The sequence below is a fragment of the Gossypium raimondii genome, chromosome 4 (genome assembly GCF_025698545.1).
Source record: "Gossypium raimondii isolate GPD5lz chromosome 4, ASM2569854v1, whole genome shotgun sequence".
Taxonomy (NCBI): domain Eukaryota; kingdom Viridiplantae; phylum Streptophyta; class Magnoliopsida; order Malvales; family Malvaceae; genus Gossypium; species Gossypium raimondii.
The window spans coordinates 5,605,271-5,628,055 of record NC_068568.1 but is presented as its reverse complement, the minus strand read 5'-3'; the positions used below and the strand labels follow the sequence as shown (position 1 = coordinate 5,628,055).

The 22,785-nt window shown below is 38.2% G+C and overlaps 2 protein-coding genes across 2 annotated transcripts; both read right to left on the bottom strand.

Annotated features, from left to right (window-relative positions):
* Nucleotides 1-948: 948 nt before the first annotated feature.
* Nucleotides 949-8,271, bottom strand: LOC128040402 (uncharacterized). The gene is given in 7 exon segments (XM_052629140.1): nt 949-1,036; nt 1,608-4,076; nt 4,260-4,312; nt 4,406-5,274; nt 5,277-5,774; nt 6,309-7,532; nt 8,034-8,271. Coding segments are annotated over 7 exon segments (5,439 nt in total).
* Nucleotides 8,272-17,512: 9,241 nt separating this feature from the next.
* Nucleotides 17,513-18,196, bottom strand: LOC128040401 (uncharacterized). The gene has a single exon (XM_052629139.1). It carries the CDS (start codon nt 18,194-18,196, stop codon nt 17,513-17,515), a length of 684 nt encoding a protein of 227 aa, XP_052485099.1.
* Nucleotides 18,197-22,785: the final 4,589 nt, after the last annotated feature.

Here is a 22,785-nt window from a genome sequence, read left to right as displayed (position 1 = left end):
TAAACAACAGTCCTGTTTCAAGTTCCTTCATTATTTAGAAATTTCTAGAGTAATATGCAAAACTCCATTTGCTTGAACATTCAGTTCATTAATAGTTATTCTAAATGTTTTTTTGAAAAAGATTATCACAATGAGCAAACAAATGTTATTGAGAACAAATCTCGAAATGAATGAGTTAATCAAGATAGCAAATTTTGCTAAGATAAAATGAAATAAGACAATAGACAAAATGAAATTTTATTGGGGAGCAAAGCTTGAAATGAATACATTAATCAAGACAACAAATTTTGCCAATATTCAAAATATAAGATGACAACAGGTGCCCCAGATATCGCAGCACGAGCTTCCCTACATAAGTTTTCTAAAAACCATTTAATATGTGTTTAGGGAATCTACAATATTCTGTCGATACTCCAAGATGTCACCTATTCCTTCTTGTGATTCAGGTATAGTAAGACCACCACATGCCTCAGATCCTGATCAAAATTTGAGCTGTTCCGTTCACCTCACGTTTCTTCAAAATTTGAGCCGCCTTTTTCAGGTTTTCAACTCAAATCCCCTTTGGTCTCAAGGCGCCCTTTGCGGGTTTTCACCTTGGCCTTCCTTTTTTTTTGAATGCCCCTTTTTTCAAGTGAAATATTTCTTGACTGAGTCTGAATTTACAGGATTTGACAGGCTTTTACCATCCATCTCGCTTAGGATTAAAGCTCCTTCTGAAAAGGCTTTTTTTACCACATAAGGACCTTCCCAATTTGGTATCCATTTTCCTTTAAAATCCTTTTATAGAGGAAGAATCTTTTTCAGAACTAGGTCCCCCTCGTAAAATTCTCTGGGACGAACTTTTTTGTTATAGGCTCTCATCATTCGTTTCTGATACATCTGACCATGACGAATAGCTTTTAACCTCTTTTCTTCTACCAAGTTTAGCTGGTCATATCGAGATTGAATTCATTCAGCCTCATCCAACTTTAGTTCAGCTAATACTAGGAGGGAAGGAATTTCAACTTCTATGGGTAAACCGCTTCCATCCCATAGACTAAAGAAAACAGTGTTGCCCAAAGAGAGGTCCTAATGTATAACGATATGCCGGAAAGCAAAAGGTAATTTCGTGCGGTCTTTGTAGGTTTCAGTCATTTTCCTACAATTTTCTTGATGTTTTGTTAGTCGCTTCCACGGCACCATTCATTTTTGGACGATACGGTGACGAATTGTGGTGTCTGATCTTGAACTGACTACAAACTTCCCCTATTAAGTTGTTGTTTAAGTTCAGCGTATTATCGGATATGATCCTTTCAGGCATCCCGTATCGACATATGATCTCTTTTTTCAGAAACTTACTAACTGCCGACTTCGTGACATTTGCATATGAAGCAGCCTCCACCCATTTAGTGAAGTAATCAATAACCACAAAGATAAAACGATGCCCATTAGAAGCTTTTGGAGATATTGGTCCGATAACGTCCATTCCCCACATGGAGAAAGGCCATGGAGAAACCATAACATGAAGGGGTGAAGGTGGTGCGTGCATTTTGTCACTATAAATTTGACATTTATGGCACCTTTTGGCATAATTAATGCAATCCCCTTCCATGGTGGACCAATAGTACCCAAATCTCATAATTTGTCTGGCCATCGTGAAGCCATTGGCATGCGTTCCGCAGATACCTTCATGCACTTCTTCCAAAATTTCTTTTGCCTCGACAGCATCCACACATCTCAACAATATTTGATCTTTTCCCTTTTTATACAAAATTTCCCCATCTCGGACATAGTCAATGACTAATCTCCTTAATATCTTCTTATCATTTTCTGTCGCATGGTCAGGGTACTCACGACTCTTCACATATCGCAATATGTCATAGTACCAAGGGTGATCATCCTTTTCCTCTTCATTGTCAATTTTGCAACAATGGGCTGGAGCCTCATAGACGCTGATCTGGATAGGCTTCATATCTTCTATTTTGTTCACTTTAAACATGGAGGCTAAAGTGGCCAAAGCATCTGCCATCTATTTTTCATCTCGTGGGAGGTAACTAAAGGTGACACTATCAAATTCCTCTATCAAATCCATAACCAATTTTCGATAGCGAACCAACTTCGGGTCTCTTGTTTCCCATTCCCCTTTGAGCTGGTAAATTACTAATGCAGAGTCCCCGTATACCTCTAGCACTTTAATTTTCCGCTCTATGGCTGCCCGGATGCCCATAATGCAAGCTTTATACTCAGCCATGTTATTTGTGCAATCGAAGTCCAATTTGCTAGTGAAAGGATAATAATCTCCACTAGGAGACACGAGTACTGCCCCAATTCCGTTGCCTATAGCATTTGAAGCTCCGTCAAAACTCAACTTCCAAGGACCACCTTCTTGGAAATCTTTCTCTACAGTTGCAACATACATCAAATCCTCATTTGGGAAATCGAATTTCAATGGCTCATAATCATCCAGAGCCCTACTTGCTAGGAATTCCGCTATTGCACTCCCTTTGACCGCCTTCTGGTTCACATAGACTATGTCAAATTCAGATAGAAGAATTTGCCATCGGGCCATTCTTCCATTCAGAGCGGTTGACTCCATCAAGTATTTTAGAGGGTCCAATTTAGAGATTAACCAGGTCGTATGGTACAACATGTACTGTCTCAGTCTCCGAGTTGTCCAGATTAGGGCACAACATAATTTCTCGATTGGCGAATATCTTGTTTCGCATTCGATGAACTTCTTACTGAGATAGTAGATTGCTCTTTCCTTTCGTCCTGATTCATCATGTTGACCAAGCACGCATCTCATGAAATTTTTAAATACTGCCAAATACAGTATGAGCGGTTTGTCTGGGCAGGGTGGCATCAGCATTGGGGCGTTGGATAAGTAATGTTTGACTTTTTCAAAATTTTTTTGACATTCCTCATTCCATACACCTAGATTATGTTTCTTGAGGAGGCGAAATATGGGGTCGCATTTCTCAGTTAGCTGTGAGATGAACCGAGCAATATAGTTCAGCCTTCCTAGAAAACCTCGAACCTCATTTTGAGTACGCGACAGGGGTAATTCTTGTATTGCTCTTACTTTGTCAGGATCAATCTCAATTCCTCTCTCACTGGCCACGAACCCAAGCAATTTTCCTGATCTGACTCTAAATGTGCATTTTGCTGGATTTAGCTTTAGCCGAAATTTTCTCAACCTCATAAATAATTTCTTAAGGACCTGCACATGTTCCTTTTCTGTTTTAGATTTTGCAATCATGTCATCAACATAGACTTCTAACTCATTATGCATCATATCATGGAACAGCGTTACCATGGCCCTCTGATACGTTGCCCCTACATTTTTCAACCCAAATGGCATCACCTTATAACAAAAGGTTCCCCATAGGGTTATGAATGTAGTTTTCTTCATATCCTCAGGATGCATCTTAATTTGGTTGTATCCAGAGAAACCATCCATGAAAGAAAACAGCGAATGCCCTGCTGTGTTGTCCACCAAGGCGTCGATGTGCGGCAAGGGAAAGTTATCTTTTGGGCTAGCCTTATTTAAATCTCTATAATCTACACACATTCGTACCTTTCCATCTTTTTTAGGGACAGGAACGGTATTAGCTACCCACTCGGAGTATTTGACCACTTGCAGGAATCCAGCATCGAATTGTTTTTGCACCTCCTCTTTTATTTTTAACACAACATCAGGCCTCATTCTTCGGAGTTTTTGCTGAACTGGTTTGCAATCTTCCTTTATAGGAAGTCGGTGAACTACGATGTCAGTACTTAACCCCGGCATATCTTGGTATGACCATGCGAAGACATCTTTGAACTCTCGAAGCAATTTAACAAGGTCTTGTTTCACTTCTTTAGCTATGCACGTGCCAATCTTTACCACCTTTCCCTCTTCCAGGATCACTGTCTCTATCGTCTCCTCGTGAGGTAGAATCTGTTTCTCTTCCTGCTCTACCATCCTCAACAAGTCTGGAGATAGGTTGCAATCTGTGTTATCTTCAAAATCTTGAGATTCCTCTAAACACATATCTCGTTCAAAATGATTTTCTAAGTCTATAGTAGAGTCACTCATGTCATTGATATCTTGGGACCTGTTATGGGTATCAAAGAATGTACAGGGAATGTATGAATTTAATGATTCTTATTTAGTATGGTCATGAATAAAAGAATGATTCGAAATAAAAGCATTCAAGATGGCTATTCGTATGAAAGAGTGAAAGGAATTTTAAAAGAATATATATTCAAAATACGAAGATATATTTCATTGGAATCACAATGTCCAAATATAAGCCCATTTCAGTTCACAAAAGTTTTCATTTTCTCTAGGCTTAGAACAATTAATATGTTTTAAATATTACTCTGGAAAAGCTCTAAAAACTTCAGGCATTTCTTCTGCAGTCCAATTGTTTAAAACACTCACAGGTTCAACGGGATAGATGCCTGATGTACTTCCTTCTTCAGATTCTTCTTCAAATATGGCATTGATGCTCAAGTTTCCTAACATTTCCTCTGTGATCTTCTTTCTTGGAGTCCTCAGTCCAGAATACATGGTTCCTCCTGATATAAATGTCCTGGATATGTGGGGGAAAGCCATAGGTTCCCAATCAACTTCTTTTCCGTTCAAATGCGCCTTCCTCCCGTCTTGTCTTTTCTCTAACTCTTTCCTTCTCTGCTTGGCATTTGGTTTAAATCCTAAACCAAAACGGTCTTGTTTGTCTTTCACCACTGGTGCCTCTATCCTTCCTTGAAGGCATCTTCCCAGTCCTCTTCCAGGCACAGCTCCTTTCCCAACTGTCATTTGTAGTCCCATCCTTGTGGCTTTAGATATGCTGGGCATTGGGATTTTCTTTCCCTCAGTGAGAAAAGTTACATTTACGAACTCTAAGGATCGAAAAGAACATTCGATCGCATCATCATCCACTCTCAAATATGGTGCGTCACTGGTTACCGATGCAATGATGTCTTCCTCAGCGTCAACCATAATTAACCGGCCTTCTGTCACTAATTTCAACTTCTGGTGCAATGATAAAAGCACTGCCCCTGCTGAATGAATCCATGGTCTCCCGAGCAAGCAATTATACGAAGGCTTGATATCCATCACTAAGAAATCCACTTCGTACGTATTTGGGCCAATCAGGAGAGGTACTTCTATTCTCCCCATCACCTTTCTTTCGGTACCATCAAATGCTCTCACTATGTTCTGGCATGATTTCATATGAGAGCTGTCCACCGGTAACCTATTTAAGGTGGATAGGGGTAAAACATTCAAGGCTGATCCATTATCAATTGCACTCTTGATAACATATATTTCCCGCAGTAAGTAGAAATATGTAAGGCTTTGGTGGCTCCTCTTCCCCCGGGCGGTATTTCATCATCATTAAAGAAAATGAAATTGTCGGCACTGATATTATTAACCAAACGATCCAACTTATTCACTGAGATATCATCAGCGACGTAAGTTTCATTTAGCACCTTAATCAGCACATTACGATGTATCTCTGAACTTAGAAGCAATTCAAGCATCGAGATACGAGCCGATTGCTTATGTAATTGCTCTACCACGTTGTACTCGCTATGTTTTAAGAATTTTAGAAATTCATTAGCCTCATTTTCAGTTACTGGCTGATTGATACGCGGCTCAATTTTGTCTGTCTTTGCTTTTCCCAATTCAACCGCTAAGGCTTTTCCTTTTCCAGATTCCACTCTTGCGTTTGCCGGATCATAGCGTTTTCCACTTCGTGTATAGAATCCTTCATCCTCTCCTGAAGCATTTACCAAGCTCACTTCTCCTGGGATTGTTACATTGCAGTTGTAATTTCAAGGAACCTTTTTGCTATCCTTGTAGGGAAAGGATACAGGTTTTTGGATTATGACCTTTGGTGCTATTTGTATTCCAGATTCTCTGCTCATTGGTTTTGAAATAATTACCACCGGGTAATTAGCCTTTTGGGCTTTCCCCGTAGATCCTTCTTTTGTAGCATAGACCTCTCCTTCTTCTAATCCATTAATCTCTTCATAAAACTCTAACTCTTTGCTATCCATTAAGCTTTGCACCATGGTTCTGAACTCGGTACACTTTTGGGTGTCATGGCCTTCTTCTGCGTGGAACTCACAAAACTTCCTTGCTCCTTCAGGCCTTTCTATTGAATTTTGCTTGATGAGACCTCTTTTCACCATTTGTTTTCAAACCCATTCAAGGGGGGTCCTTATCTCGGCTACGTTGGCTTTGACTCTCTTTCTTTCGCTCTCAATTATTGCGTTCACCCCTTTATTGTCATGATTGGGCAACGGATTCTCTACTACATTTGGTCCTTATGAGTCACCAATCTTTATGATCCCCAAATTGATAAGTTTTTCAACTAACTTCTTGAATGCAGTGCAGTTTTCAATCGAATGCCCCTTGGTCCCCGCGTGATACTCGCATTGGGCGTTTGCGTTATACCACTTAGGGTATGGGGGTTGCATTGGTTTCAGGTAATATGGAGATACCACATGTGCATTGAATAAGTTCTGGTACAATTCCCTATACATCACTGGGATGGGTGTGAATTGAAGTCTCTCTACATTTGGCCTTGGATTAGATTCCTGTTTCGAAGAACCTTGCCGATTAGTGGTTACTGCTTTGGCTTGTCCCACCGTAATTGTTTTAGAATGGTCCTTGTTAAACATGCTTGTATTGTTTATCTCGTGCTCCTTCTTCCTTGGAGCCAACCTTTTATTACTTTCTCCTGCTTCTATCTTGCCACATCTTATGACGTTCTCTATCATTTCTCCAGACATCACTATGTCTGAAAAGCTTTTAGTGGCACTGCCCAACATGTGATTGAGAAATGGAGCTTTCAAGGTATTGATAAAAAGCATGGTTATCTCCTTCTCTAAAAGTGGTGGTTGAACTTGTGCTGCTACTTCCCTCCATCTCCGAGCATACTGGTGAAAGCTCTCATTAGTTTTCTTTTCCATGTTTTACAATACAATTCGATCGGGTGCTATATCCATCACATGTCTGTACTGCTTTATAAAGGCCTGCGCCAAATCTTTCCAGGAGTGGATTTCGGTTCGACTCAATTGATTGTACCATCTAGCCGCTGACCCGATCAAACTGTCCTGAAAACAGTGAACCAACAGTTGCTCATTGTTGATGTACTCGGTCATCCTTCGGCAAAACATAGTGATATGAGCTTCGGGACAACTTGTCCCGTCATATTTTTCAAACTCTGGCATCTTAAATTTGGGAGGGAGGACCAAATCTGGTACCAAGCTTAGATCTTTGGCGTCCATTCCTCGGTGGTAATCAGCATTTTCCATGGCTTTGAACTTCTCCTCCAGCCATTTACATCGGTCATCTAATTGCTTTGACAGATCCACTTTCGTTTTCTCCACTTCTGCCACGTCATCGAGATCAGGGACCATGAGATTGGTAGGATTCTCTCCGGGATTGTTACCTACTCCGATTGGAGGACTCGTCTGAAACTGTTGGGGTCTAATTGTAACAAAGGGTCTTTGTGGGTACAGCTCAGCTTGAGTATGCGCGTGCAGAGGGGTAAAGCCTGGAGAAAAAGGGGTTCATCATTATTTCCCTCTTTAACATTAACAATAGGGTCATTTCCCTTGTCATTTCCTCCTTTCAATAGTTGCGTTAACCGTGCCATCATGTCATCTTGGGACTCCCACATTTTTTCTGTCATCTCTCGCTGAATCTTTTCCAACCGCTCTTCCATCTGATCTTACATATCTCTTTGGAGCTGCTCAAGTTTTTCTAATCTTTGATCCATGTTCCTTGATTTCGCTCGAGTTCCGTAGGAGTGACGGTTTTCCAGGTTAACTAAAATAATTTTATTTAATTAGGGTCTTTTAATGGTCATTAATGCATATAATGTAATGCAATACATGAAATGAATGCAAAAAGACGTTAATTCTAATTCAATTTCATTCTGAAAACTTTACTAGAAAATAAAATTTTTTACATAAAGTGGATTACAGATACGACTTAGCCCTAAAACTCAAAATTCTAATCCTCTTAAGTAACGAGGCTAGCTCCTGTCCTCGACTTGACTCTAATTCGTATTTCACGCTTAACACATCAGATTGTACTACTAACTTCTGCAGGTGATCAGCCACCTCCCGGATTTGAAGCACGGCTTCTCCCATAATGTGATCTCTATCTCTTACTTGGTTCTGAAAGTAGTGCAACTGCTCGGCTTGACGATCTTCATTAGATTTCAAGTGCTCAATCCGAATCTCGCAACTTCGCAATGCTGCTTCTAACTCTTCAATTCTTTCTTTCATCTCTTCAATTCTATTTAGGCTTGCCTTCAATTCTATTTAGGCTTGCCTTCAATTCCATCACAAAATTTCGATTTCGATGCCGATGGAGAGATTCTTCTAACTCAGACACTCTATTCTCTAGTTCCCCTTTTTCCTTCTGATTCTCTGACAGACTCCTCTTTAAAGTCTCATTCTGTGTTTGAACTTCTTGAAACCTCCTTTCCCATCTATCAGCTTTGTTCTTTTCTTCTTGAATCTCCTTACGCCACTGTTCAGAAGTCTTTCCCAACTCGACAGTCCTTATTGATGATCGCAACTTCTTGTAATCTGTTTTCAGACTGTCTAGATCTTCTTCAGCCCTAGCTTTTCCTTTTCTTAATCGCTCCATCTCGAGCTTTTGGACATCTACATCTAACATTAAGTTTGTTTTTTCTTCCTCCATTTGCTCTATCTGTTTTTCCAACTCTGCATTTCTCCTTTCAAAATCTTGCTTCAAAATTTCTAGTTCAGAAGGGACGACCCGTAAATGCTCCTCTATCGACTGACTGCCTTCGGGGCTTGATTTGGGGACATTGTCATTGATTCTTCTGACCCTCCATTCATCATATTCAGGGGTCGTCATTGGTCCTACAGCCAATCGCTTCATTTGACGAGTCTGATTCCACGTATTGGATATCTTTCGAATCCTCTTTTTGTAGCCATCACCCCCATACGAGAATTCACACTCGGCTAGCCCTTAGGTTGCGGGTATAAACTGTCTTGACCTGTACTGTCTGAGCACTAATAACGGGGCATAGCCAATAGCTCTCCAGATTACAAGCAAAGGGACCCAATCAAAATTGCCACACCGGTATAAAATTTCATCCGGAAGTAACCACGGAGTTCTCCATTCAATGTCTTCTTCTTGCAGGTTCTGAAGAATTGCCATCCATTTTTCCATCGAAATGTCATCTCTTCTCGGTGTAGCTACTATCTCCTTTAGTGGCGAATAGTTTTCAGAGAAAACTCGATATGACACCTTATCCACTTTCCAAAAATGACTGTGGAACCACGCAAGTAACAGCTGTGCACATCCAATGAATCTGCCTTCGCCCGCTCGCCGATAGGTGCTCAATGATCTGAATGTCTCTGCTAAAATTGCTGGAACCGGGGTAACTCCTTTATCAAGGCGGTCGAACAAATCAGTAACTGCCTCATCAATATGCCCCAAAGCTCTGGGGAAGATAACTAAGCCGTATATGCTCAGGGCGAAGACATCTACCCTCTTTTTTATATCCGGGCGCACCAAGGCCACATCTTTCAAATTCCTCTAAGAAATGCACTTGTTATCCCCTTTTTGTTTGATTCGGGCTGTAACCCACTGCTCACTCATACATGTTATGTTTATTAACCTTCTCAAAAAGGGTGCATTTGCGGCTCTTGAGTAGATTCTGTCGACTTGACTCTTCGAACACCGAAGTAAAGCCATATATTCTTCTATCGTAGACACTAAGTCAACTTTTCCGAATGAAAAACAACTATGGGCGGAGTTCTAAAATTGCGCGAGAGCCCGGAACAGGTGCTTATCTACCTTCATATCTAGCAGGTACGGCAAGTCCCCATAATGAGAATAAAACAACTGTCTGGCCTCCTCGTTCCACTGGTCTCAAATTTCTTTCAACTCTTGTAAATCGTTCTGGGTTATGCTGATGCGGGTAAAGTCCCATAACTCTGATATATATCCTTCAGCCAAACTATCCCCTTTCTCTCGTTGTGTCGTTTCCGACCAAATTCGGACCGCCGCATTATCTTCCACCTTATCAAGAAACCTCCTTTCCATGACAAGCTTTCTTTCTAGAAACCGAATATGAACCAATGCCTTGAAATAATGAAATGCCATGCAGTTGAAATGTCATGCATCCAAAGTAAAACAACAAACATCAGTATCAGATATAAACATATAATCCAAGATAATTCAAAAAGAATAAAAGCACATCAGGGTATCTACTAGGGTTTGGTGTAGTTCTACTTAAGGTGAGTTCCTAAGGTTCACTACATGGGGTTTGGCTCTAAAGCAAAGGTACCCAAACCAGCAGATTCCTCGATCTTCACCCATTATAGGCTCACATAGACCGAGTTCGGTTCAGGGGAATACATTTCCCTATGGCTGCACGGAGATAAAAATCTCACGAAGACATAGGTACGGATGTATCCCGAAAGCGATCCACTATCCTGCACGGAGGTGAAAACCTCACGAAGGAGTAGCTTCTCACTCCCACTTAAAAGGTGTGACCAACGGTGATGCAATGCAATGTGCAGGGATATATAAAAATTTAAAATACAAAACATGATAAAAACTATAACTCAAAACAAATGAAATGCAATGAGAGGATCGTATATTTAACTCAAAATTTCAACTTTCAACAAAAAGACAAGAAATAATCAACTCGTGGCTTGACTCTCTTATTTAAGTCTCCCCAGCGGAGTCGCCAAGCTGTTGACACCATTTTTTTAGATTGAAAAACAGGGTCGACTTGGGTTTTGAAAGCGAAAAAGGGAGTCGCCACCAATCCTTTTTAATGAGGTGCGATTGGATCACCTCGAAAACATGGTTGTTTTTAATAAATGATTTAATTTTATTAAAACAACGATTTTGGTCCACAAAATTAAAAAAAAGGGGTTCGGGAGTCGGTTACGTACGAGGAAGGATTAGCACCCTCGATACGCCCAAAATTGGTACCTAGTTGGTTACTCAATGTCTTAATGTCAAAAATTGAAAACTTTAAAGAATTTTAAAAATACGATCCTTGTATTAAAACGTTGAAGATTTTCAGGAAAAAGGCATGTTTCACGTTATTCGAGAAAGAGAATCATATCCAGTAAGTTAGGACACAATGTCTCGAATTCCCGATACGTGAATGAAAATGCTTATTTAATAGATATTTAACTATCTTGGATTAGAAAAAGAATCACGACCAGTAAGTTAGGACACGATCCTTTTTTAATTCCCGATATCGTTTAAAACTTGAGTTTGAAAAGATTCGTATATTTAGATTTATTGTGAAAATCGAGACCCGATGAAGTTAGGGTACGACATTCTCAAATCTTAACACGAGATTTTGCTTATTCAAAATCGTAGTTTATGCATTGAAATAAATTAATCCAACATGAAATAATAAAACACGATGTTAATACTCAGTAACAAAACGATATTGAATACAATAGTCCAAAAATAATACGACGATTGTAACAAAAATAAGATAAATACAAAGTACAAATCAATAACGTTCAAATAGCAATGTATACGAGCAAATAAAATTAAAGCATTCATTCAAATCAATAATGAAAATGAAACAAATAAATAAATGAGTAAGATTATAAAAAGGTAAAAGATATATGTGTGTGTATAAAATTATAAAATGTGAAAAATCTATATACGTAAAAATATATGTAAATATGCATGTATACGTTTATGTATATACATAAAGTTATGAAATATATAAAATATAAAGGTAAGTATATGTATATGTTTTATGAAAATAAAAGCGTACATATATATTATGTGCATGTATGCATTATAAAGTATATAAAAGTATATGTATACAAGGATATATACATAAATGAGATATAAAGTATATAAGTATATATTTATGAAAATTGAAAATGTATATGTATATAGACATGCAGCTATATACATAAAATAATAAAAGATAAATATGTATAAATGTTCATAAAAATAAAATATGTGTATTCAGTATATTAAAGTATGAAGTATAAATAATAGATATCTAAGTAGCTATACATATGTAAGTAAACTTGGAAAGTTATATGCGTACACATACTATAAAAATATGAATGTATATATAAATTATAAATTATAAAATGTATTAAAGTGTAAGTATGTATATATAGGTATGTACACATATAACATAATCTAAGAAACAGTATAAATGGGTAAACAATAAGGCAAATAAGAGAAATAAAAGCAATAATGATAATAATAATAATGATAATAAAACTAATTAATTTTTAAAAATAATAAATAAATAAAAGGACAAATAATAAAAAAAACAAAATAAAATAAAACGGGACTAAATTAAAAAACAAAGCAAAATCCCAAGGGGGAAAAGCTAAAAAGGAAAAAAACTAAAACAGGGACCAGATTGGAGGGAAGCCCAGAAGCAAAAGGACTGAAAGGGTAAATAGACCCTCAGTCCAAAACACGCGGATCCTTGGGGCCCAACGGGTCAACACGCGGGTCAAGCTCAATACGGCGCCGTTTTGGAGCCACTGATCAGACTCCAAACGGCGTCGTTTCACACATCACATAAGGGCCAAAAAGAACCCTAATCTGGCAACCACCCTTTCATTTTTAACGAAAAGAAAGAAAAGAAAAAAAATGACACATAAAAAAGAGAACAGAAGCCCGAATGCTCTCCTCTCTGCCTCTCTCGGCCTTAAGCTCGAGCCACCATGTCACCCCAGGGCCGATGGCGGGGTTGCACGAGCAGCCCCTAGGCCTCCCCTTTGCAGCGTCCCAAGGCTAAGTCTTCTCAACCATGAGACCAAAAGGAAAAGGGATGAAACGCCCCTTTTTGCTCGACTCCGACGACGGCAAAGGCGGAGTTCCGACACCAGCCCACCGAAGCGGTAAGGTATCTTCTCCTTTCCCTTTTAGTCTCGTTTTCTTTGTTGAATGATTGCAGAAAAATAAACAAAAATAAAAGAAATAAAGTAAATAAGAACACGAGAACAGAGAAGAAATAACTGGAGTCCACATTTTTTGATATGTTTTTCCTTTTTGAATTCAAAACGCTGTAAAAAAAATTGTACAGAGATATTGTTTGGCTTTTATAGCCTTTTACATTGTATTTTGATGGTATTTTGCTGTCTTGCACTATCTGTTGCGTGCTCCTGCCTTTTTTCTATCATTTTTTGCAGGCGTTGATGAAGCTAGTAGCGGTGGGTGGCGATGGGACAAAATGAATGATGATGGCAGAGGGATGGGCGCGGCGCTAGGCTTGGCTAGGGTTTCGTTTTACAAACCCTTGGTGGGTTCTGGGCCTGTTGGGCTTATTGGGCCGTTTGGGCTCTGTTAATTGGGCCCGGGCAATAATTGGGCTGTACATTGACAATTTGCTTTTCAGTTGGGAGGACGGTTTGGGTTCCAAATTTGAGACCATTAAAAAGACTTGTTCTCGCTCATGCGAATGTAAACCAAGAACACAAGCTTAGTGAGATGGTCACGGAGACTGGCACATGGAACCTTATTTTTTCAGATTATGGTTGACAGAAGACATTATTCAACACATTGTTAGTGTCCCTCCACCAATGCCTTCTGCAAGACCGGATTCAATCTATTGGTCTCGTTCTAAAACAAGCACTTTCTCTATCAAAATTGCGTACTGGTTGTTGAAACAAGACTCGTGGAATCCCAATAATGAAATTTGGAAGCTTACGTGGAAGTACCTTGGGCCTCAGCGAGTTAGACACTTCATTTGGATAGTTTTTAAATAACCAACACTGAGAGAGTCTGAAGGAGGATTAGCCATGATAAATTATGTACCCTTTGTGAACATAGACAGGAGGACGCCTTGCATGCACTAAGAGACTGTCAGGTTGTGAAAGATGTTTGGCTACAAGTTATTTCTTCAAATTTACAAAATACCTTCTTCTCTAGCAGTCTTATAGATTGGTTGAGTTTGAACTTGGAGGATCATGTAGGTGGTAATGATAGAGATCTAAGCTGGGCTTGCCTATTCAGTTTACTTGTATGGCACATTTGAAAAAAATAAAAATCTCTATATTTTTCAAGGTATCTCAATAAGGCTGAATGAGATCATTAATGTTTCATACAGCTGGGCTAATCAATTCTCTTCAGTACACAGGGGTGTGTTGAGGGGGACTCTAGTTCCCTTTGTGCGCCATCTTTCCCATGTATGTGTTTCTATCTCAACACAGATGGTGTTGTTCAAACAAATATAGGGTTATCGGCTGCAGGAGGTGTGATTCAGGATAACATGGGGAAGTGGATACTTAGATACAATAGGTTCTTGGAAAAGTGTTCTGTTTTTACTGCTGAATTGTATGGATTATTGGATAGTCTAACACAGCTCCAAAAGCAAGGATATGACAGGGTACTCATCCAATTAGACAACTTAGAAATGGTCAAAACTATCAGCGATCGGAAGCTAGACAGATCAAATATTTCACTTGTAAGGTGAATCCAACAAATATTAAAACATGAGGATAAGTGGCTCGTGCGATACACTCTTGGAGAGAATAATCAGGTAGCAGATTTTTTGGCCAAATTGGCTTTCGTGACCAAGGAAGAGCTATGCCTTTTTGACAACCCTTCTTCAGAAATTTAAGAAATTATAAAGAATTATAGATCAAGGGGCATGTTAACCTCGAATATCCATAGGTAAGCCTTTATTGTTTTCTACATAAAGAAAAGCTAAAATATTTGTTTTAAAAGTTATTATTGTATAAATAAAATTACTTCCAAAGCTACATCAAATTATTTTTTTAATATAATATTTGGATCTTTATTCATAAAACAAGCCAAAAAAACAAGCAAAAAGTTAAACAAAAGTAAAAAAAACACTACAACCTAAAAAACAAGCCCAAAAACAAGTAGAAAATGAAACAAAAGTCAAGAAAAAAAAACAACCTAAAAAAACAAGGATCCTGTTAAGTATGGCTCCTATTTTTAGTCAAATTTGAGAAATAATCTTTTAGTTAAACTCTGTTTATTTGTTTCAATCAAACACTGATTAGTTTACATTATTTTATTATTATTTGACATATGAATTTAGCCTATAAATAGGCTCTTTTACAACCTTAGTAAATACACCCATTAGATTAGAACTCATAACACATTCAGAAAATTTTGTGTTTACGTTTTGAGGGTTCTTTGTTTTTCGGGTTTTCGGGGTTTAGTTTTATCTCCATCTTTTGTCCTCTTCATCCTTTTGCCATTATAGTAAAATTATCTTTGCCCATGGTTTTTTATCCTCTTTGGAGGGGTTTTTCCACGTTAAATTTGTGTGTTCATCTTCCCAATTTCTTTCGCTATTTTTACTTGTTTGTTGCTTAATCGGGACGATTCCTAACAAGTGGTATCAGAGCTAGTTTAATTTTCATAGATCAGCCCATTCAGATATGGCAACAACAAGGTTTGAAATTGAGAAGTTCGATGGTGAGACAAATTTCAATCTCTGGCATGTTCGGATGATGGCAATTCTAGTTCAATCCGGTCTAAAAAAGGTTGTTACCGGAAAAAAGCCTGAGAATCTAAATAAAATAGAATGGGAAGAGCTTGATGAAAAGGCCTTATCTGCAATCTAGTTGTGCCTCACGAATACGGTATTGCAGGAGGTATTGATGGAGAAGACCTCATCCGCCTTGTGGAAAAGGTTAGAAACTCTTTATGCGACTAAGTCTCTGGCTAACCGTTTAGTGTTGGAACAACGTCTATTTACGTTTCGCAGGAACGAAGGTGAGCTTCTTAGAGATCACATCAGTCAATTCATTACTCTTTTAAATGATTTAAAGAACGTTGAGGTTCATATTGATGATGAAGATCAAGCTATGCTATTATTGTGCTACAAGTCTTTCAGGGAGACCTTGATTTATGGCAGAGAGAAACTCTCGTTCGAAGATGTAAAGGGTCATTTGTTGAGTAGAGACAAACTCAACAATGAGCTTCATTTGGATAGCAAGACAGATAGGCAAGCTTCCATTTTGATAGCATCAAAGAAAAGAGACAAAATGTGTCACTATTGTAAAAAGTTAGGTCAAATCAAAGCAGATTGTTATAAACTGCGAAATAAAATAGCTGCTGAGAGTAACGAAGAAGATGTGGCTGGTGCTAATTTGATCGATGAAAGCGGTGATGATTTCTTGTTAATGTCAACGAGCGATAACTCTAAGCTCACGTCCGAGTGGATCCTAGATTCGGGATGTTCTTTCCACATGTGTCCCAATAAAGAATGGTTCTCTACATACAGTTCGGTTGAAGGTGGAGTTGTGCACATGGAAAACGATTCATCTAGTAAGGTAATTGGTATTGGTACTGTTAAAATTATGATACACGATGAGACGATTATGACACTCTCAGATGTCAGGTATGTACCTGATTTACGAAAGAATCTCATCTCCTTGAGTATTTTAGACTTGAAAGGATGCATAATCAACATCGAGTCAAGCGGCCTTAAAGTATCTCGTGGATCTCTCGTTTTGATAAAAGGTAAAAGAACCGGCAGTCTTTATGTTCTGAAAGGTTCTACAGTGACCAATAAAATCGGATGTCCCTCGTCCGTTACAGAGTCGAAGTCAACTCGTTTGGAGCGGAGGCAACCTGGTCATAGGAGGGAAAAATGTATGACTATTTCGTTGAAGAGAGGTTCTCTTTTGGATGCAGGTTTTGAAAAGTTAGGGCACTGTGTTTGTGAAAATCAGACCCGGGTTAGTTTTGATTTGGCAGTGTACAAGTCGAAGGCTAGAAGTCTTCCAGTTTCTAAGCACAGATTCGACTCAGTTAATTCCCTGCATAGTTCAAGATAGGCTCGTGGCAGGCTTTGGCAAAGATAGCGTTGTGGAAATATGAGTCAAGGTGGAGATTTGTTAAGTATGACTCCTATTTTCAGTCAAATTTGAGAAATAATCTTTTAGTTAAACTCTGCTTATTTGTTTCAGTGAAACACTGATTAGTTTAGATTATTTTATTATTTGACATTGAATTTAGCCTATAAATAGGCTCTTTTACAACCTTAGTAAATACACCCATTAGATTAGAACTCATAACACATTCAGAGAATTTTGTGTTTACGTTTTGAGGGTTATTTGTTTTACGGGTTTTCGGGGTTTAGTTTTATCTCCATCTTTTGTCGTCTTCATTCTTTTGCCATTATAGTAAAATTATCTTTGCCTGTGGTTTTTTATCCTCTTTGGAGGGGTTTTTCCACGTTAAATTTGTGTGTTCATCTTCTCAATTTCTTCCGCTATTTTTACTTGTTTGTTTTTTAATCAGGACGATTCCTAATAGATCCAAATTGCAGAACGGGAAAGCTCTAGAGACATCTACATCCCAGCTGTTATACAATTAATTAACCCCTCTCCTGAAAAGCAACAAAACGCATGGGAAACCGCAGAAGCTTCATCATTATTCTCTAATAACTTTCATTAGAAACAGTCACTTACCTTAAGGCATCTTTAAATACATCGAACCCACTAACCATTCAAGTTCATTTCTAATCTCTCCTTCAATGCTCCTGTCGCTTCACTCCCTCATGGATTCCGTCCATCTTCGGTCGGCATCCACTGCTCCCTCTACGCCAGAAGGAACCATATGCATCAGATAAGTTGTCTCACTCTTTTTGATTCCCTCTGTAGCTATGATATGAGCAACCTTGTTAGATTCTCTATGGATAAATCGAAATGCACACGACCCAAAACCTAAACTTAGTTGCTTAGAGTCTTTAATATAAGCTTCAATCTCAGATCTGTCTTCTTCCTCCGCTTGCAGTTTACGGATCACTGAATGAGAATCCCCTTCAATTTTAATCTCCCTCAATCCGAGATGTAACCCAAGATTGAGTGCCTGAAGACACGCCATCACTTCTGCTGCAAAAGCAGACAGTATATTCACGTGCATGATTGTTCTTGAGCAAATAACTTCTGCTCTTTCGTTTCGAACCACTAACCCAGAGCAAGACTCATTCCTTTGCCTATTAAATGCAGCATCAAAGTTGATTTTTACCCTCAACCCATTCAGAGCAACCCATCTCTCCATATGTGTCCTTCTCACTAGTAAGTGTATACTCAACCCATCAAGTTCCTTAAGGTAGTTGATCACGAAGCCTGCTATTTGAGAACCCGATTTCATCTCTCCTTCATGAATGAATCTATTTCTTGATGTCCATATCGCCCACATTACACATGCTATCATCTTGCATTTAGCCATAGAATTTGAATAAAAAAATGTTTTTAATCCATTCTTTGAAATTTGTGTTTGCATCTGCAATAGACCAGGTAATATTTAACTTCTCTCATATCTCATTTGTTGTAGAACACTACTTAAACAAGTGTTCCCTCGTTTTCACTCTAGTCTAACATCTTCGGTAAGTGGGGGAACCCATCATCCTTCTAAAGTGTAAATTACTATAAGTAGGCAAATAGTTACAGGAAATCTTCCAGTTTGTAATTTTAATTTTTGGGGGTAGATCTAAGTTCCACAATTTCTTGTAAAATTGTCTGTAATTAAACTGTTCTTGGTTCTGTCCATCGTGTAAAAGATACTTATGCCCTCTACGGACCGAATACTTCCTCGTTGGCTCATCGCGTCAGATGATATGGTCCTCATACAGATTCATGGATAAAGGAATGCATAAGATCCTCTTCGCATCTTTTTCCGTAAAGGTATTACAAATCAACTCAGCATTCCATTTTCTTGTATTGGCATCAATCAAGTCTGCAACTTTAATTAGGCTCGAATTAACATTCATATTCTGAACTCTAAAATCATCATTTTTAGGAACCCAAGCATCTCCCCAGATAGAAACTTTCCTCCCATCGCCAATCCTCCAGCTCAAACCCTTCAAGAGGAGCCCTTTTGCAGTCCATAAGCTCTGCCAGGTAAAAGAAGGTAAATTTCCTAACCTGAAATTTAAAAAATCAGAGTCTTTAAAATATTTGGCTAACCCTGTTTGGCTAATAATGCAATGTTAAAAAAAGACAAATTATGAAAACCAATACCACCCTATTTCTTAGGTGCATATAAAGACCTCCACTCACACCAGTGCATGCCTCTCTTCCCTTGACTTTTTTTCCACCAGAAAAACCTTATTTATGTTTTCCATTTCCATGAAAAAAGATTTTGGCAAAAGAAAGTAAGACATTGTGTATGTAGGAATTACTTACAAAACAGCTTTGATAAATACCTCTCTTCCATCTTGTGAGATATGTCTTATACTCCAGCTGTTTATCTTCTGTTTCAATCTGTCTTTCAAACCTTGGAATGCTATTTTCCTTCTTCAACCCACCATATTCAGTAATCTTAAGTATTTCTCTGGATCTGTCGAACAACGAAAATTAAGTACCTTTGCTCCTAAGAATTTCCTTTCCAAACTTGCTAATCTCATCAGTGCAGATAAACTCTCTCCACAGAATAGAAATAAGTAAGGGCTTAAAGGATCCCCTTGACATAGTCCTCTCGATGGATTAAAACTTGAACCTTCTTCTCCATTTAGTAAAATTGAATATTGAACTAAACTAATATAGTGGAGAATAAAATCAATAAACGGACCTGTAAAACCCAATTTTGACATCATACCTTTTAGGAAAGACCATTCCATGTGATCATAAGCCTTGCTCATATCTAGCTTTAGAGCCATAAATCCTTTTCACCCTGATCTTTTATTCTTGAAAGAATGAAGTACCTCATACGCTAGCAACACATTGTCAGTTATAAGTCTGCCTAGCACAAAGGCACTCTGAGAATCATCAATACAAACATCCAAAACCTTTTGTAGTCGATTGGCAACTGTCTTGGAAATAATCTTATAGATAACCGTACAAAGGCTAATAGGACGAAATTTTTTTAGATTGAGAGGATTTGCAGTTTTTGGAATTAAAACTAAGTGAGTTCTATTGATTTCATCCAAAGATTTACCATTATTCAGAATATCCAAATAGAAAACGCTAGTATCTTTACCAATAATATGCCAATACTTTTGATAAAATACTGTCAGAAAACCATCTGAACTTAAAGCTTTTGTAGGCCCCATTCCTTTCAACGCCTCAACTATTTCCTTTTCTGTGTATGTAGCCATCAAGCTTTGATTCATTCTATCAGAAATACAACAATGTACCCCCGAAAGAATATGATCCAAATTGCCAATTCCTTTGGAAGAAAATAAGTCCGTAAAATAGTCACGAGCGATATTCTCAGTCTCAATACGATTCGTAGCTAGAGAACCATCATTCCTTTGTAATCCTCGAATACGATTAGTATGTCATCACTGACAAGCATAATTATGGAAAAACGAAGTGTTCTTATCTCTCATTTTCAGCCAATTCACTCTCGCTCGTTGTTCCCAATATCTTTCCTCTTTATCCATCTCCATATCCAGATGTAATTTGACATCAACGAGCTCAGCCAAAGATTTTCTGATCGCTCATAACTATTCAACTCTTCAAGTCTCTTTGTTAATCTTTTCAAATCTCGTCCTCTTTTGTGCTTAATCTTACCTGCCCAATTTTTCAACCCATTAACAAGAGTTGAAATGCGATTTTGAAAAGAACCCAAACTTCCTTCCCACAATTTCCTTATCTCTTCCTCACATGACTCCTCTAAAACCCACCAAGCTTCAAAGCGAAACCTTCTAGGTCTTTTACCCATTCTTTCAGCCTTCATCCCAATACGCAATGGACAATGGTCCGAGAAAGAATGAGGTAGATGCCTTAATGAGTAAGTTGGGAAAAGTTGTAAGCATGCATCAGTAGCAACCCCTCTGCCAATTCTTTCTCTTATATTTCTTTCCATTACACAACCCCTCTCCCAAGTAAACCACGTCCCAGAAAAACCAATGTCTCCCAATTGAAATTCCTCCAACGTTCTACGAAATACCTCCATTCTAGCTTCCTCCATTAACAATCCTCACTGTTTTTCATACGCAAAGAGAATATCATTGAAGTCACCACCAAACAGCGATAAAAACTCGTAACTAATTTATCCTTTACATCCGGTGCCCCATAAAAACTCGTAAATCTCAATCGTAAATTTCTTTCCGCTTCTTGAATTTCAACATCAATATGATTTTTTGAGAGGCTTTTCAAAGTAACTAAATGTCCCCCATTCCACCCTATACTTAAACCTCCACGTGTACCATTAGCAGGAACGTCAACACCATTAAAAAACCCACACCGTCTCCTAACATTCTCCATTCTATTAGTATTCAATTTTGTCTCCATAAAGAAGATAATTTGGGGATGATAAATTTTCAGCATATGCTGAAGTTTTCTTATTGCTCGCGGACTCTCCAATCTACGAACATTCTAGCAAAATATTTTCATTTCTTCTGGTCGGCATACCCACTAGCAGCCGTCGATATTTGTTGAAGATGAGTTGAATGCCCACCTATAATCTCCAACAATCCTGAACAGTAGAAACGTTAGAGATCAAAGAATCAAACTTTGTCTCTTTTTACCTTCCTTGTTGACAATTTGATTATCTTCTAATTCACATTCCATAATCGTCAAATCCAATCCGTTAGTAAGGTCCACCCCAGCTGGAACTTTTCTTAATTCATCACCATTCAAACTAGTCCCCAACTGTTGACTTTCACTAGTCACCAAATCCTTCCTAGCATTATGGCGTGATTCCTGCCTCTGATGTAGACCATTCAAAACATCTGTAAATTTGGTACCTTCCAAATTAATTCTAAGAATTGGATTAATATTAGCCCATGATCCTTTCTCTTGATTTTGCCTTGAATTTTGGCCAGATTGCTGCCCAAATCGTGTCTTTCCAAAAAAAAAAATTCTCCCTCCTCCCTTAGCCAAATACTATTTCCAATAGTAGCCTTCCGCGGCTGAGCCTTCAACGTCAAATCCTAGCCCATCTCTATTTCCTGCATCCCATATTGTAACCTCATCAGACAGAAACTATCACTATGGCCTAGGAAGCCACATAAGAAACAAAACAAAGTTAATTTTTCATACTTGAACTTTGCATAAGTAAAATTTGAATCGGAGATAATAATTTTTTTCTTTTTTCCAGAGGCTTTCGAACATCAATCTGGACTCGGATGCATAGATAATTTTTGTAGTCGTTAGATAACTGCTTCATATCATATTCCAGATATTTTTCAATAAAATTTCCAAATTGCACCACCATTGAATCTTTGAAAAACCCCGGTGGCAAATCATGAATCTGAACCTACCAATCTGAGTACACCAATGGAATAAACATCGGATCTTCATTCTCCTGAATCCTATGGAAAATTATTAGATGATTATTGAAAGTCCAAGGAGCGCCTGTAATTACCTGATTAATATCCAATTTATTAAAGAATTTGAATAGAAAACGTTTTTCACCCAAATCTAATATTTGCACTCCCTCTAAAGGGTGCCAGATATTCTCCATCCTACCAAACAGAAAGCATCTTACCAAACAGAAGCTATACGCTGAACTTTGTGATTCAACCTTATTCGGAATAGAAAAAGCTTCTTCTTCACCATCCTCCAAACTCAGATCCGTTAGACCCCGTTCCATCACTTTCTTGCAGCAAAGACAAAAACTTTCCACGGCACAGAATAACAAATACCAAGAACAAAGAAGCATAAAGAAAGACACAACTGAAAAGAGAAATCAAAAAGAAAAATAAAAAAACGTGCCAGTCAGCAGACAAAGACGCGCCAGAAGGCAGAAATCAACAACCCCCCATAGTGGCGGACATATTTTCTTTTCTAAAGAAACATGACGTACTGTAACATATCTACAATTTTCAATTAGAACTCATTTTGATATATGAATTTTGATTTTACATCATC